Source organism: Trachinotus anak, unplaced genomic scaffold (assembly GCF_046630095.1).
Source record: "Trachinotus anak isolate AG129_WGS33_773 ecotype Australia unplaced genomic scaffold, CSIRO_AGI_Tana_v1 ptg000023l, whole genome shotgun sequence".
NCBI lineage: Eukaryota > Metazoa > Chordata > Actinopteri > Carangiformes > Carangidae > Trachinotus > Trachinotus anak.
The window spans coordinates 10,369,895-10,385,000 of record NW_027273874.1 but is presented as its reverse complement, the minus strand read 5'-3'; the positions used below and the strand labels follow the sequence as shown (position 1 = coordinate 10,385,000).

At 45.6% G+C, this 15,106-nt stretch overlaps 3 protein-coding genes and 1 long non-coding RNA gene across 9 annotated transcripts in view; 3 read left to right on the top strand and 1 right to left on the bottom strand.

Moving 5' to 3' along the window:
- eno3 (enolase 3, (beta, muscle)) overlaps positions 1-836 on the top strand; it is a 9,290-nt gene extending 8,454 nt beyond the window's left edge. Inside the window, exons 12-14 of the mRNA XM_071459314.1 lie at positions 74-182; positions 337-395; positions 570-836. Coding sequence (XP_071315415.1) covers positions 74-182; positions 337-395; positions 570-639 — 238 coding nt within the window. The 3' untranslated portion in view covers positions 640-836. The remainder of the gene's footprint in view (positions 1-73; positions 183-336; positions 396-569) is intronic.
- LOC139606917 (uncharacterized) overlaps positions 1-9,296 on the bottom strand; it is a 14,001-nt gene extending 4,705 nt beyond the window's left edge. Inside the window, exons 1-3 of one of the 3 annotated variants that reach the window (XR_011684734.1) lie at positions 9,171-9,296; positions 8,924-9,060; positions 1,179-1,286 (exon numbers count right to left, since the gene is read on the bottom strand). This is a non-coding gene — a long non-coding RNA (uncharacterized lncRNA). Of the gene's footprint in view, positions 1-1,178; positions 1,287-8,923 lie in introns of all 3 variants that reach the window. The other 2 variants (XR_011684733.1, XR_011684735.1) reach the window with 2 other exon arrangements.
- nppcl2 (natriuretic peptide C-like 2) lies at positions 1,371-8,923 on the top strand. Of its 3 annotated transcripts, XR_011684724.1 has the most exons (4): positions 2,963-3,299; positions 4,160-4,261; positions 7,706-8,448; positions 8,863-8,923. XR_011684724.1 is itself a non-coding variant. In XM_071459362.1 (3 exons), exons 2-3 carry the CDS (start codon positions 4,160-4,162, stop codon positions 7,952-7,954), a joined length of 351 nt encoding a protein of 116 aa, XP_071315463.1. In that variant the 5' UTR covers positions 1,371-2,894; the 3' UTR covers positions 7,955-8,923. The 3 variants fall into 3 exon arrangements, 2 of the variants coding, with proteins under 2 accessions (XP_071315463.1, XP_071315462.1); XM_071459362.1 differs by lacking the exon at positions 2,963-3,299 and adding an exon at positions 1,371-2,894 and having other exon boundaries at positions 7,706-8,923; XM_071459361.1 differs by having other exon boundaries at positions 7,706-8,923.
- Positions 9,225-14,395, top strand: LOC139606912 (stress-associated endoplasmic reticulum protein 1). 2 transcript variants are annotated; one of them, XR_011684725.1, is made up of 4 exons: positions 9,225-9,574; positions 11,766-11,841; positions 12,309-12,778; positions 14,147-14,395. XR_011684725.1 is itself a non-coding variant. In XM_071459363.1 (3 exons), exons 1-3 carry the CDS (start codon positions 9,491-9,493, stop codon positions 12,347-12,349), a joined length of 201 nt encoding a protein of 66 aa, XP_071315464.1. In that variant the 5' UTR covers positions 9,288-9,490; the 3' UTR covers positions 12,350-14,395. The 2 variants fall into 2 exon arrangements, 1 of the variants encoding a protein (XP_071315464.1); XM_071459363.1 differs by having other exon boundaries at positions 9,288-9,574; positions 12,309-14,395.
- The last annotated feature ends 711 nt before the right edge of the window (positions 14,396-15,106 follow it).

Here is a 15,106-nt window from a genome sequence, read left to right as displayed (position 1 = left end):
CTCCACCTGTCTGTCTCTCTTCCTCCCTCCCTCTCCACCTGTCTCCCTCCCTCTCCACCTGTCTGTCTCTCAGGTGTAAGCTGGCTCAGAGCAGTGGTTGGGGTGTGATGGTCAGCCATCGCTCCGGAGAGACTGAAGACACCTTCATCTCTGACCTGGTGGTCGGACTCTGCACCGGACAGGTAAACAGGCAGACAGACAGGCTGAGAGACAGGTGGAGAGGGAGGGAGGAAGAGAGGGAGGCAGAGGGTCAGGTTGATGGATGAAAACAGTGTTCTCATGGTGTACGTTGCTTAATACACCACCTGTCTCTCTCCCTACCTGTCTCTCTCTCAGATTAAGACCGGTGCTCCCTGCAGATCAGAGCGTCTGGCCAAATACAACCAGCTGATGAGGTGAGAACTTCCTGTTATTTGCAAAGTAAAAGCCCAGTTGTTGACTTTACAAAGTAATAGCCTGGTCAATTAATTTACAAAATAAAAGAGAGAGTTGATTAGTTTCCAAAGTAAAAGCACAGTCCCTCCATTTACAAAGTAAGAGCCTTGATCTGATTGACCTTTGACCTGCAGGATTGAGGAGGAGCTCGGAAGCAAGGCCAAGTTCGCAGGTAAAGACTTCCGCCACCCAAAGATCAACTAAAGCTCCATCCTGCCTTCCTCTCTGTCGCCATGACAACTGACTGACATCTGATGACCCCTGAAGCTCCTCCTCCCTACAGCTGGGGGTGAGAGGTCAGAGGTCACAGTGGGTTTGACCCGGCCTTCCTAGTTATAATTCCATTCATGATGTTTTCTATATAAAACACAAAGATTCAATAAAGAGTAAAGAGAAACAAACGCACCCGTCTCCTCTTTCTGACGTTGTGAATAAACATGGCTGAGCTACAGGAGCATCACTGGAGGCCATCAGAGATAATGACATCAACAGGAAGTGATGTCACACTGAATCAGGTTCAACTCTCAGAAGAGTTTGAGTTTTGACACAAAGAGCTTGAAATGTTTTGTTGTAGCTTCATTTCCTCCATGAAGTGTCACAGTACAAACCTCCAGAATCATCACACAGTGACGACACACAACACACAACACACAGCACACACAAACACACACACACTCTCACACACTCACACACACACTCACCCTCACCCTCACACACACTCACACACTCACACACACACTCACCCTCACACACACCCTCTCTCTCTGGTGACGTCAGTGCTGTCAGGTCGAGGGTCTCGGTGAAGGCAGCCTGTTGCCTGGTGATGAGCAGCAGCCGTGTGAAGTGACGCTCTGAAACCATGAGAGCAAAACACAAACAACTTGTTTTAACGTAACTTATCTCAGGGACTTGAACATCACTCAAACGTCTGTGAGTCATGTGACTGCCTCAGGTGGGTGTGAACTCAGTCACCTGCAATTACATCTGGTGTATTCTTAAGGACCCCTCAGGGACCATCAGAGTCTCTACATGGGCCTTGGAACCACAAAAGGACTCCAGGATCCTACCTGGAAACTACCTAGATGACACAGATAAACTGTTGAAGGGCCCCTGGAAGCTCCTCAAGGCCCTATGGAGCTTCCTCATGGGCCTTGAAACCTCTTCAAGGATTACTTTAGCCTCTCAATGAATTACTGGTAACACTGGAACCTCTTCAAGGGCTCCTGGAACCTTTCCAGGGACATTTTTCAGAGGAACCATGGAACCCCTCAAGGATTCAAGGAAGCTGTTCAATTACGTCCAGAACCTCCTCAAGGTATTCTGGAGAAGTCTGTCTGAACCGGGTTTGTGAGGAGGTTGTTGGCTGAGTGTGTGTCGCTGTGGGGGGCAGGAATGTTGTGTGCGTCAAGACACACACACACACACACACAATAGCTCATCAATCACCTTATTAGAGAGAAAGAGGTCACTGATCACACCACAGGTTATTATCCTGTGTGTGTGTGTGTGTGTGTGTGTGTTTTATGCGCAGGGTGGATGACGTTGGAGGCTGAATGTGGGGCGGGGCTTTGTCTGACTGAGACAAAGACAATGGGGGGTCATTAAACACACACACACACACACACACACACACACACACACACACACACACACACACACACACACACACACACACACACACACACACACACACACACACACACACACACACACACACACACACACACACACACCTATCCTTCGACCATGTAACCTCTGAAGCCCCGCCTCTTTTCACAGGAAATAGTTGCCATCGACAACCCGGTTGCTGCGGTGAGGTTTACGAGGAGGCAGGACGACCGAGGTCAGAGGTCGTGAGGGGAGAGTTTTCGACACAGACAGAATGCTGGGCCCTGATTGGCTCCTGTCAGATAGCTTTAAACCAGGGCTCCAGGTGTGTTAACCTGCAGGTAACCATAGCAACAGGACTGATGCTGCAGGCTGCTCTCACAGTGAACTGACTCAAGGACCCTTGGAACTTCTTCAATAACTGTTTGAGCTTTCACATGGAAAACCTCAAGGACTCAAGGATTCTGCTCTTCAAGAACCATTTTAGCCGCTTTAAGGACAATGGAACCCCTAAAGAACCTCTCAAGTTCTCCTGGAACCTGTTCAAGGACCTAACCTCCTCACAGACCTCTGCTGAGTTCTCAAGGACACCTGGAACCCCCTCCACAACTGTGAGAACCTCTTCAAGGACCCTAGAATATATTTATGGCCATTTTGTACTCTCTTAAGGACCTTGACACTCCTCAAGGACAGGAACCTGTTGAACCACCCCCAGTAACACATCAAGAACCCCAGAACATCTTCAAGGACCATTTTAACTTCCTCATTGATTTCTGGAACCTTCTCATGTTCTCCTGGAACATCCTCAAGGACTCCAGGACTTGATGATTTGTCCATAAACTCTCACTCAGGTGTTTTGCCTTTTTCCTTTCAAAAATATGACACGCACACAAGTGAATGATGTGTGTGTGTGTGTGTGTGTGTGTGTGTGTGTGTGTGAGGTCGTTGTCGGGGGAGACAGCAGTAAGAATGTGTGACATCACAGTGCTCAGAGGTATATAAGCGTCGGTCTGCAGGTCGACCACAGACCCGTCCTGACACAGGACAGACACAAACAAACATCTAAACTTTAGTCTTTTACGACATCATCTGACACCAATAATCAATCATTTTTATTGGAGAAAAACATTTTGATTGAAAACTTTTGAGCAGTTCACTTGACTGAGCGACGAGCAGCAGGATCTTCTGGAGTCTGTTGGGATTTTTGTTCCTAATCTGGATTTTTTTTAAATATTTCTCTTCTTATCTTTGTGTCAGTAAGTTCTGCTGTCTCTCATTTTCACTGATAAGTTTGTTGTGGTTCGTCTTTAATGCTCCATCTGCTCTCAGAGATCATTAATTTCATCCATTTTTAAGAAACCAATCAAATATAATCAATTTTAGAAAAAAAATCAAATATGTAATAAAATCCATATATGTCCAATATAATTTGATCATCTTTTTAAAAATCCTATCTAACCTAATATAGAACAATATAACATTTTCTTTGTTATAACATATTTCAATTTATTTCTAATGCAATTAAATGTAATTTTTAAGCCTATTGAAAAAAATAATTTAAATCTAATCTAATATAAAAGAAAAATATATATATTTAAAATACAATTTAAGATTAAATAAAGAAGAACATTTGATCCAGTGTGACTCTAAATCATTTGGATGAATAATCCGTCTACAGAGACGTGTAACATTTGAGCAGGTTGAGATTCAACAGTTCATCAGTGTGACTGTGGAGAGGACGGCTGTGCTCCTACAGCCACAGACCGAGGCGAGGAGCAACACCCCCACACTGAGACACTAAACGTCTGCTAACAACACGGTTGTGTCTCTTTGTGGTTTTTATAACTTTTTCAGTCCTGCAGATTCTCTTTTTAGGCCTTTTACATCTTTTTTGTCTCTTTGAGGACATTTTGCATTGTGTGAACTTGTTTAGTGTTTGGTGTGTGTTTGTGTGTTTGTGGTTGTTTTGCATTGTGTAATACTTTGGACTTTTTGGACGTATTGAGTCTCTCTGGGGTTATTTTGTGTCTCCTTCGATCAGGCTCTGTGAACAGTCTGTTGCCATGGTGACATTTGTTTAATTTAATTTTTCTCACTTTTTTCCCTCCAAATAAAGATGGCTTCCTCATCTTCCTCCTCCTCTTTTGTTCCTCTCCTCCTCCTCTTCCTCATCGTCGCCGTGGAGTCGAGACCTTCCCCTCGACGAGACGACGAGCAGGTCTGTGGAGACCATCATCATCGATGTCTTCATCACCTTTGTCCTCACATGATCTTCTTTGTCTTGCTCTTCATTGTATCAGGGTTTTCTTTTCATTCAGACAAAACACAACAGAGACAACACACAACACAGAGAGACAACACACAACACAGAGAGACAAAACACAACAGAGACAAAACACAACACAGAGAGACAAAACACAACAGAGACAACACACAACACAGAGAGACAAAACACAACACAGAGAGACAAAACACAACACAGAGAGACAACACACAACACAGAGAGACAAAACACAACAGAGACAAAACACAACACAGAGAGACAACACACAACACAGAGAGACAAAACACAACAGAGACAAAACACAACAGAGACAACACACAACACAGAGAGACAAAACACAACAGAGACAACACACAACACAGAGAGACAAAACACAACACAGAGAGACAAAACACAACACAGAGAGACAACACACAACACAGAGAGACAAAACACAACAGAGACAAAACACAACACAGAGAGACAAAACACAACAGAGACAAGACACAACACAGAGAGACAAGACACAATACAAAGAGACAAAACACAACACAGAGAGACAAAACACAACACACAGAGACAAAACACAACACAGAGAGACAAGACACAACACAACAGAGACAAAACACAACACAGAGAGACAAGACACAACACAGAGGCAAAACACAACACAGAGGCAAAACACAACACAGAGACAACACACAACACAGAGAGACAAAACACAACACAGAGAGACAAAACACAACACAGAGACAAGACACAACACAAAGAGACAAAACACAACACAGAGAGAAAAAACACAACAGAGACAAAACACAACACACAGAGACAAAACACAACACAGAGAGACAAGACACAACACAAAGAGACAAGACACAACACAGAGAGACAAAACACAACACAGAGAGACAAGACACAACACAAAGAGACAAAACACAACACAGAGAGACAAAACACAACAGAGACAAAACACAACACAGAGAGACAAGACACAACAGAGACAAAACACAACACAGAGAGACAAAACACAACAGAGACAAAACACAACACAGAGAGACAAAACACAACACAAAGAGACAAGACACAACAAAGAGACAAGACACAACACAGAGAGACAAGACACAACACAGAGGCAAAACACAACAGAGACAAAACACAACACAGAGAGACAAAACACAACACAGAGAGACAAAACACAACACAAAGAGACAAGACACAACAGAGACAAAACACAACACAGAGAGACAAAACACAACACAAAGAGACAAGACACAACAGAGACAAAACACAACACAGAGAGACAAAACACAACACAACAGAGACAAAACACAACACAGAGAGACAAGACACAACAGAGACAAAACACAACACAAAGAGACAAGACACAACACAACAGAGACAAAACACAACACAGAGAGACAAGACACAACACAGAGAGACAAGACACAACAGAGACAAAACACAACACAAAGAGACAAGACACAACACAACAGAGACAAAACACAACAGAGACAAAACACAACACAAAGAGACAAAACACAACACAAAGAGACAAAACACAACAGAGACAAAACACAACACAGAGAGACAAGACACAACACAACAGAGACAAAACACAACAGAGACAAAACACAACACAGAGAGACAAGACACAACACAACAGAGACAAAACACAACAGAGACAAAACACAACACAGAGACAACACACAACAGAGACAAAACACAACACAAAGAGACAAAACACAACACAGAGACAACACACAACACAGAGAGACACAACACAACAGAGACAAAACACAACAGAGACAAAACACAACACAGAGACAAGACACAACAGAGACAAAACACAACACAGAGAGACAAAACACAACAGAGACAAAACACAACACAGAGAGACAAAACACAACACAGAGAGACAAAACACAACAGAGACAAAACACAACACAGAGAGACAAGACACAACAGAGACAAAACACAACACAGAGAGACAAAACACAACACAAAGAGACAAGACACAACAGAGACAAAACACAACACAGAGAGACAAAACACAACACACAGAGACAAGACACAACACAGAGACAAAACACAACACAGAGACAAAACACAACACAGAGAGACAAGACACAACACAGAGAGACAAAACACAACACAAAGAGACAAAACACAACACAGAGACAACACACAACACAGAGAGACACAACACAACAGAGACAAAACACAACACAGAGACAAGACACAACAGAGACAAAACACAACACAGAGAGACAAAACACAACAGAGACAAAACACAACACAGAGAGACAAGACACAACACAGAGACAAAACACAACACAGAGAGACAAGACACAACACAAAGAGACAAAACACAACACAAAGAGACAAAACACAACAGAGAGACAAAACACAACAAAGAGACAAAACACAACACAGATACAAAACACAACACAGATACAAAACACAACACAGAGAGACAAGACACAACACAGAGACAAAACACAACACAAAGAGACAAAACACAACAGAGACAAAACACAACACAGAGAGACAAAACACAACACAAAGAGACAAAACACAACACAGAGACAACACACAGAGACAACACAGAGACAACACACAGAGACAACACATAGAGACAACACACACCAGACAACACAGAGACAACACACAGAGACAACACACAACAGAGACAAAACACAACACAGAGAGACAAAACACAACAGAGACAAAACACAACACAGAGACAAGACACAACAGAGACAAAACACAACACAGAGAGACAAAACACAACAGAGACAAAACACAACACAGAGAGACAAGACACAACAGAGACAAAACACAACACACAGAGACAAGACACAACACAGAGACAAAACACAACACAGAGAGACAAGACACAACACAAAGAGACAAAACACAACACAAAGAGACAAAACACAACAGAGAGACAAAACACAACAAAGAGACAAAACACAACACAGATACAAAACACAACACAGATACAAAACACAACACAGAGAGACAAGACACAACACAGAGACAAAACACAACACAAAGAGACAAAACACAACAGAGACAAAACACAACACAGAGAGACAAAACACAACACAAAGAGACAAAACACAACACAGAGACAACACACAGAGACAACACAGAGACAACACACAGAGACAACACATAGAGACAACACACACCAGACAACACAGAGACAACACACAGAGACAACACACAACAGAGACAAAACACAACACAGAGAGACAACACACACCAGACAACACAGAGACAACACAGAGACAACACACACCAGACAACACACAGAGACAACACACAGAGACAACACACAGAGACAACACACAGAGACAACACAGAGGTTAAACATCGTGGCCTCTCTCTCCTCAGGTGTCACGCTCTCTGTTCGGCCCTCGTCTCGCTTCTCTTATGCTGGCCCCACCCACTTCTGATGATGTCACCGAGGGCTCAGCTGGACGCCCCGCCCCCAAACAGAACGCGGTCCCTCGGTTCTTCCTGGACTTCCTGCAGCGACGGGCCAAGATGCGGAGGCGGAGCAGGAAGTCGATGGTGGGAGGAAGAGGATGCTTTGGGATGAAGATGGACCGCATCGGTTCCATCAGCGGCCTGGGCTGTTAGAGACGTTTGTGTTTTGTTACCATGGTAACCTCTGTCCCTCAGACAGTCTGCCACGGCAACCACTCGCAAAGCTTGACTCCATCTGCGTAGTGTTGCATCATTGTTTGACTCATTTGACCTATGTGCTGACCCTACATGACCTCTGACCTCCAGGATCACGTGATCCATCAGTCAGAGACTTCATGTTGGAACTTTACTAATGAAAGACGACGTCAAAGGGACGCACACCTGATCTAGAGAGGTAGACACAGGTAGACATCAGTCCTACTAATGACCTCTGACCTCTGGCTACAACACAGCCAGCAGCAAACTGTGTGTGTCTGTGCGTGTGAGACGACCATGTGTTAAACGTGCAGGTGTGTGTGTCTGTGCGTGTGAGACGACCATGTGTTAAACGTGCAGGTGTGTGTGTCTGTGCGTGTGAGACGACCATGTGTTAAACGTGCAGGTGTGTGTGTCTGTGCGTGTGAGACGACCATGTGTTAAACGTGCAGGTGTGTGTGTCTGTGCGTGTGAGACGACCATGTGTTAAACGTGCAGGTGTGTGTGTCTGTGCGTGTGAGACGACCATGTGTTAAACGTGCAGGTGTGTGTGTCTGTGCGTGTGAGACGACCATGTGTTAAACGTGCAGGTGTGTGTGTCTGTGCGTGTGAGACGACCATGTGTTAAACGTGCAGGTGTGTGTGTCTGTGCGTGTGAGACGACCATGTGTTAAACGTGCAGGTGTGTGTGTCTGTGCGTGTGAGACGACCATGTGTTAAACGTGCAGGTGTGTGTGTCTGTGCGTGTGAGACGACCATGTGTTAAACGTGCAGGTGTGTGTGTCTGTGCGTGTGAGACGACCATGTGTTAAACGTGCAGGTGTGTGTGTCTGTGCGTGTGAGACGACCATGTGTTAAACGTGCAGGTGTGTGTGTCTGTGTGTACATCAGTGTGTTTGCTGCAGTGAATAAACAGACTCCACTCGCCTCTGTTGCTTCTTTCTGGTGTGGGTCTGTCTGCGCGGCCATGGACACGTCAGCGCCTCAGTAAAGCACACAGGTAAAAGGGTCAGACATCTCTCTTTTCATGTCGGTGACCTGCGGGTCAGTGCAGAGCCCAGAGCCTGAGCAGGTAAAGGTTCGTCAGACCACATTAGTCACTGTGTTTCTATTGATACTGTGAATTCTACATGAACTCCTGAATTATCTCATTATTAGTGCAAAAGCTTCTGACCGTGATGAGCTGTCAACGTTATCTCCATCTAACACGAGGGCGCGCTCTCTTCCCGCCACTAGAGGGACGCAGGGAGACGCTTCCCTCGTCACATGACTGCGACGTCAGCGTTAGCACTCTCAGCTAGCAGCTAGCAGCTAGCAGCTAGCTAACGGTTAGCATTCATTCGGACAGCGCCTGCCCATCTACACGGCACTGACTCGGTTCAGGCTCTCCTGTCTCCAGCGGGACGCATTCTCCGGTACCGTCTTCATCCCCCGGTCCTCCCCCCGGTTGTCCCCGGCTCTCCGTCCTCCTGGTCCGGACCAGTCGTTGAAAACATGTCGGCGGTGCAGCGGATGAAAGTGGCCAACGAGCGGCACAGCAAGACGATCACACAGCGGGGACACGTCCAGAAAACATCGGTACTGCCGGCCAGGCTAACGGCTCACCTGCCGCCGCGGTCTGGGGCACAGCCGACGTGTGTTCCGATAAATCCCGAGTCAGCGTGTGTTCGGGTCCGCGGGGGCCACAGTATCAGCGCGGTAACGAGGCTCTGTGGATGAAGCGTTAAGCTAGCTCCTCAGAGCTAGCCCCAGACTTAGCATTAGCAGCCACCGCAGTCAGACCGTCGGCTCAGCGCTGCGAACTATTGCTGAAATGTTGCTGTTAAGTGTGTTTAATATAAAATACTATTATTGGCTATAAATGAACGGTGTGTTAAAATTGTGGCACCGCGTCTTGTCTGGCTGACATGCGCACAAAGAAGAAGCAGAGACTCGCTCACAGATGCGGGACATGAGTGTTGTTGACGCGTCTCCGCCTCTCTGTGGACATATCTCAGTCTCTGCACCAGTCTGTGCCCAGTCTCTGCACCAGTCTCTGCACCAGTCTGTGCCCAGTCTCTGCACCAGTCTCTGCACCAGTCTGTGCTCCAGTCTCTGCACCAGTCTCTGCACCAGTCTGTGCCCAGTCTCTGCACCAGTCTGTGCACCAGTCTCTGCACCAGTCTGTCCACCAGTCTGTGCTCCAGTCTCTGCACCAGTCTGTGCACCAGTCTGTGCCCAGTCTGTGCACCAGTCTGTGCACCAGTCTGTGCACCAGTCTGTGCCCAGTCTGTGCACCAGTCCGTGCACCAGTCTGTGCCCAGTCTGTGCCCAGTCTGTGCACCAGTCTCTGCACCAGTCCGTGCACCAGTCCGTGCACCAGTCTGTGCACCAGTCTGTGCACCAGTCCGTGCACCAGTCCGTGCACCAGTCTGTGCACCAGTCTCTGCACCAGTCCGTGCACCAGTCCGTGCACCAGTCCGTGCACCAGTCTGTGCCCAGTCTGTGCACCAGTCTCTGCACCAGTCTGTGCCCAGTCTGTGCACCAGTCTGTGCACCAGTCCGTGCACCAGTCTGTGCCCAGTCTCTGCACCAGTCTGTGCCCAGTCTCTGCTCACCTGGTGGGTTTAAACCTCGGTGATGCCCCGCTGGTGCTCTGCGTTGTGAACAGTGCAGGGGCGGAGGCGACGTGTCAAACCAAATACCGCAGAGGAGAGAGTGTGAAGAAGCCCCGGTGTGTGAATTATACATACATATACACACAACGAATCCTAGAGGGGCTTCACACGGTTTGAATAAGCAGCACGAATTGTACTTCACGTGGTATTTACTTTCCCGGACGCATAATACAGTCTTCAATATCTAGATTTGTGAGTGGAGTGTCGTGATGAGCAGTGATGAGCAGTCCCAGCAGGCTGCTGCCGGCTGGAGACGGTGCTCTGACATGAGTGTTTGTGGTAGGCCGCTGTGAGAAAGCCAGAAACGGTGTGGGGCTGTGGGACAGTGTTTTTGACTCATTGAATCTGACTCAGTTTCTTGTTATTGTGAGTTCAAATGTCACAGTTGTGACATATATATGTTTCTCGTAGTGTTGACTTCAAAGTGATAATTGTGATTCACTGTCTCATAATTCTGATTTAAAACCTCAGCTTTCACCTCACTCAGCATTTTTAATTCTGACCTGAAAACTCATGAACCTTGGTTTAGTTTTACTGGTTTCTCACTTACAGTGTCAAAAATATGTATTTAATATCTCATAATCTTGTTTCTGTTTTTTAAATTTCTACGTTTAAATAAATGTCTCCATACCTGGGTGAAATTAGCGTCTCTAATGGACGGACAGTAGTGAAGTCAGTTTAGCAGTGTAGCTGCTGACAGGGCTGCTAACCATTCACTCTTACAAACTGTCACTTTTCAAGTCTTTGAGTTTTCTCAGGACAAACTCATTAAAACTTTCACTTTTCTCCAAAAAGAAGGAGTTTTGTGTCTTTGAACATCCCGACACTGTGGCTGAGGAGTTCTTCTTTACCGAGAACACTCAGATACCAAAGCACCTGCTGGTCTGCATGAATAAATATGTACTAATGGACCTAAATAGGGCTGAAACTATAATATTGAGTATCCATTAATCTTTTAATCTTTCTCAATGAACTGTTTGTTTATATGATCAGAAACAGTTCTGACGTCATCAAAATCCAAAAGTACTGGCTCATCCAGGTGGTTTGACTGACTGTCTGTGTGTGGACTGCTTACAGCTGTAGACCTGATGCTCCTGTGTGTGTCTTTCCAGCGGCCAGTAAACGATGACAAGTCTCCGGTGGGCCCGTGGCTGCTCGCCCTGTTTGTCTTCGTAGTTTGTGGATCAGGTGAGTTTCACCTGCTGCTGTTTCAGAGACTTCGGTCTGTTTCCTGTGCAGCTGATGTGATCTGCTCTGTTCTTAGAAAGGTCTCAGTCACACACGTCTTCATTGGATTGTGTGTTATTTGAATCTGGTACATGTCCACTGGTATAAATGGTCACAGATCGGTTTCATCAGCTGCAGCGTCACATCTTTAAATCTCAGGAGTAATTAACACAGGAGCTGATCAACGGTCTAATGTAGAAATATAGAAACAGCTGAAATAACAGCAAGTTGTTTGAAATGATGAGGACAGAGACACAGAGGCTCTGCTCCAGGGGCCCTCTGACCCCCAGGGCCCCTGAGTCTGTCCCATAGGTGTGTTCAGTAATCCATCCATGGGTCCAGGTCTCACTAATGAATTCATTATATGACAGATATTGTTATAGAGTCAAATTCATGTCCTCTCATGTGTTTCTGTTCTTCCTCTGCAGCCATCTTCCAGATCATCCAGAGCATCAGGCAGGGCATGTGATGACCTCTGACCCCCATGCTGAGCCTGTCACATGGAGGGGGGGGGGGTATCACCATCAAGGCCCTGCCCAAACACACGCATATGCACACACACAGACACACACAGACACACACATACACACATGTTCCTGTGGAGTTAAAATCTGAGCTTGTTTTTCTTCCCACTGTAAACCAACCTCTCTCTCTCTCTCTCTCTCTCTCTCTCTCTCTCTCTCTCTCTCTCTCTGCAGTAAACCCTTTGTTTTGTTTTGTTTTTTTCTACTTCCTTCTTCACTGCTGTTGAAGCTGATCAGATGATCAGATATTGGTTATTGATTGCTGTTGAAGTCTTAAATCTTCTTCCTCAGTCTGATGCAGTCGTCCAGCTGGTGTTTATCCTCTGCTGTGAAGTGTTGGTCTCTGCTGGTCTGTGGCCGAGTCTCCGCTGCAGGTAAAGGAGCGTCCCTCTGAGTTTTACCTCATCAGCTACAAATCCTGTGAACGTTGTCCAGACGGTCCGTGACTGACGGAGGCCTTTACTTCCCTCTGTGTTCACCTGCTGTGGTGACACATTGAGTGCAAAGTCATTTTCCACAGCTATGGGTCAGCAGACGCTAAAGTCAGCACTTCCTCCAGAATTTGCACATTACAAGTTTTGCAGCCTGCCCTTAATAGGTGGGCTTTTACTGTGAAAAAACACCGGGAAGTGTTGAGTTTTGTTGGCAGCAGCTTAACAGGGATCAGGGGTACAAAGAGAATGAAAACATCATCTCTGTTCTTGGAGAGAAGAGCATGAGTCTGTGCTGTGGACGTTACACTGCATTCACCACGTCAGCTGCCGCAGCTTCAGTCATCTCTGTGACACACTCACACTGAGACAGTGGAGCATCAGATCTGAGCTGAGCTCCAGGGAGCAGCGAGTAGATGACCTTTGACCTGCTGCTGGCGTCTGGAATAACAACGTACATAATGTAAAACTGAAAATATTTCACAATAAAAGCCTCAATTTTGGCTCGTTGACAGGTGGACACTGGAGGACAATGTCCTCCGGCTGAAAGTGTGTGTGTGTATGTTGGAGACATTACCTCCACATTAACCACGGTCACAGCCTCTGTAAACACTCGTTTGTCACAGAAGCTTAACAACAGGAAGGTGCTGCGGCCGCGTGGAGAAGCTTTAGAAACAGATCACAACACAGGCACAACATGCACACATGTGGGGAGACAGTTAAATGGATCAAAAATAATCACAAAAATGTCTTGAAGCTGCTCAGACTTCCCCCTCTGACTGAACTCCAGCTCTTTCAGCTGTAAAGTCATGAACAGCTGGTGACTTCAGGTGTTTGAAGAGATGAGAGATGATCCCACTGCAGACTGACCTGAGGCTGAAACAAGAGAATCAGCAGAGAGGACAGTGAAGTTCAACTCTGCTTTATTCAAGATGAACTCGATGTCAGTGAGTTGTGTTATGATGTGAGTTTGTGTTGTGTTTTCATGGTGTTGCTGGACAGTTAAGTTTACAAAAATATGTCAAAATAAGACGTCTGCAGTGATTACAAGAAGAAAATAAAACGAAGATGAAATATGTTTTAAAAAATAAAGTGAAGTTTACAGCAGTGTAGTGGTGATGCACTCTACTGTGGTGATGATGGACAGCACAGGATTTGTATTTAATGAGCTAAAACCAGCTGTTTGGTCCTTTTTTAAATCAATATAATCAATATAAGATTATTGATTATAAATGAATTTATAATTGATATAATTTCAATATAAAAAAACATCCCAGAATGCTTTGTTTCCTCTAATTTCCTGTTTGTCAGGAAGGAAAAACCTCTGAAGCAGAATCCAGTTCTTGTTTTGATGTAAATAATTGAAACGAAGCTCCACCATTGAAACCAGCCTCCACCAACATTTCCACTGAGGGGACGAAACCTGCAGGTTTTTGAAGCAGCTGGTGGTTTAGTTTTTGGAAAGGTGAAGCAGTCAGAGAGGCTCGCAGCTCAGTGAGCCTCCTGCTGGACGACATGCTCCGCTTTTATACAAAATAAACCACAGATATTTTCTCTAAATGCCTCTGCTCTCCGTGTCCTTCATTGGTTTCTGGTTTCAGCAGTGCTGCAGGAAAACCTGGAGTCAAGGAGAAGAAGGTCCGATGCCTCCTGTCTAAAGAGTGTGATGATAAATTATTACACATCCTTTAATGATTGGCACTTTTTTAAAGTTTTAATCCTCACTGTGCGTGAAAAAGAGTTGAAATTTATGAGCTCACAAAAGGTTAATGCATTCAGCTTCATCCTTTAATTATACAGCTGTAATTCCTTTCATGAGCCAGCAGGGAAATAACAGTCCACGTCGCTCCTGCAGAGTAATGTCTGTAGAGCTCTGTTTACTGCACATGCCACATTCACCCATTCATACACTGTTGGATCAGAGACAGTCTGGGGTTCAGTATCATGCCAGAGGACACTTCACGGATCGAACCACGACCTCCTGTTGAGCGGATGACCTGCTTTACCTCCTGTGCCACAGCTGCTGCTCCATCTCCATCGCACTTCAGCAGAAATGACACAACCATCAGTTTTCTTGGTGCAAAAACATTTCCAGGTGAAAAAGCTTCTGAGTATCTACATGAGAGGAAACGGACCTGAGCTGGTTTAACAAGCTGACTAACCCTGAACAGTTGTCTGATCTGAGTCTGTTCACTCTGAGTTCACCCTCAATGGAGCTCTGATTCGATGAGTCACCATGGTAACAGATAAATGAGCAGAGCCTTCATCTGG

Coding starts and splice junctions, on each gene's coding strand:
- nppcl2 (XM_071459362.1), top strand. CDS start 4,160: ATGGCTTCCTCATCTTCCTCCTCCTCTTTTGTTCCTCTCCTCCTCCTC. Junction 4,262..7,705: donor CTCGACGAGACGACGAGCAG/GTCTGTGGAGAC, acceptor CTCTCTCCTCAG/GTGTCACGCTCTCTGTTCGG.
- LOC139606912 (XM_071459363.1), top strand. CDS start 9,491: ATGTCGGCGGTGCAGCGGATGAAAGTGGCCAACGAGCGGCACAGCAAG. Junction 9,575..11,765: donor GACACGTCCAGAAAACATCG/GTACTGCCGGCC, acceptor GTGTCTTTCCAG/CGGCCAGTAAACGATGACAA. Junction 11,842..12,308: donor CTTCGTAGTTTGTGGATCAG/GTGAGTTTCACC, acceptor CTTCCTCTGCAG/CCATCTTCCAGATCATCCAG.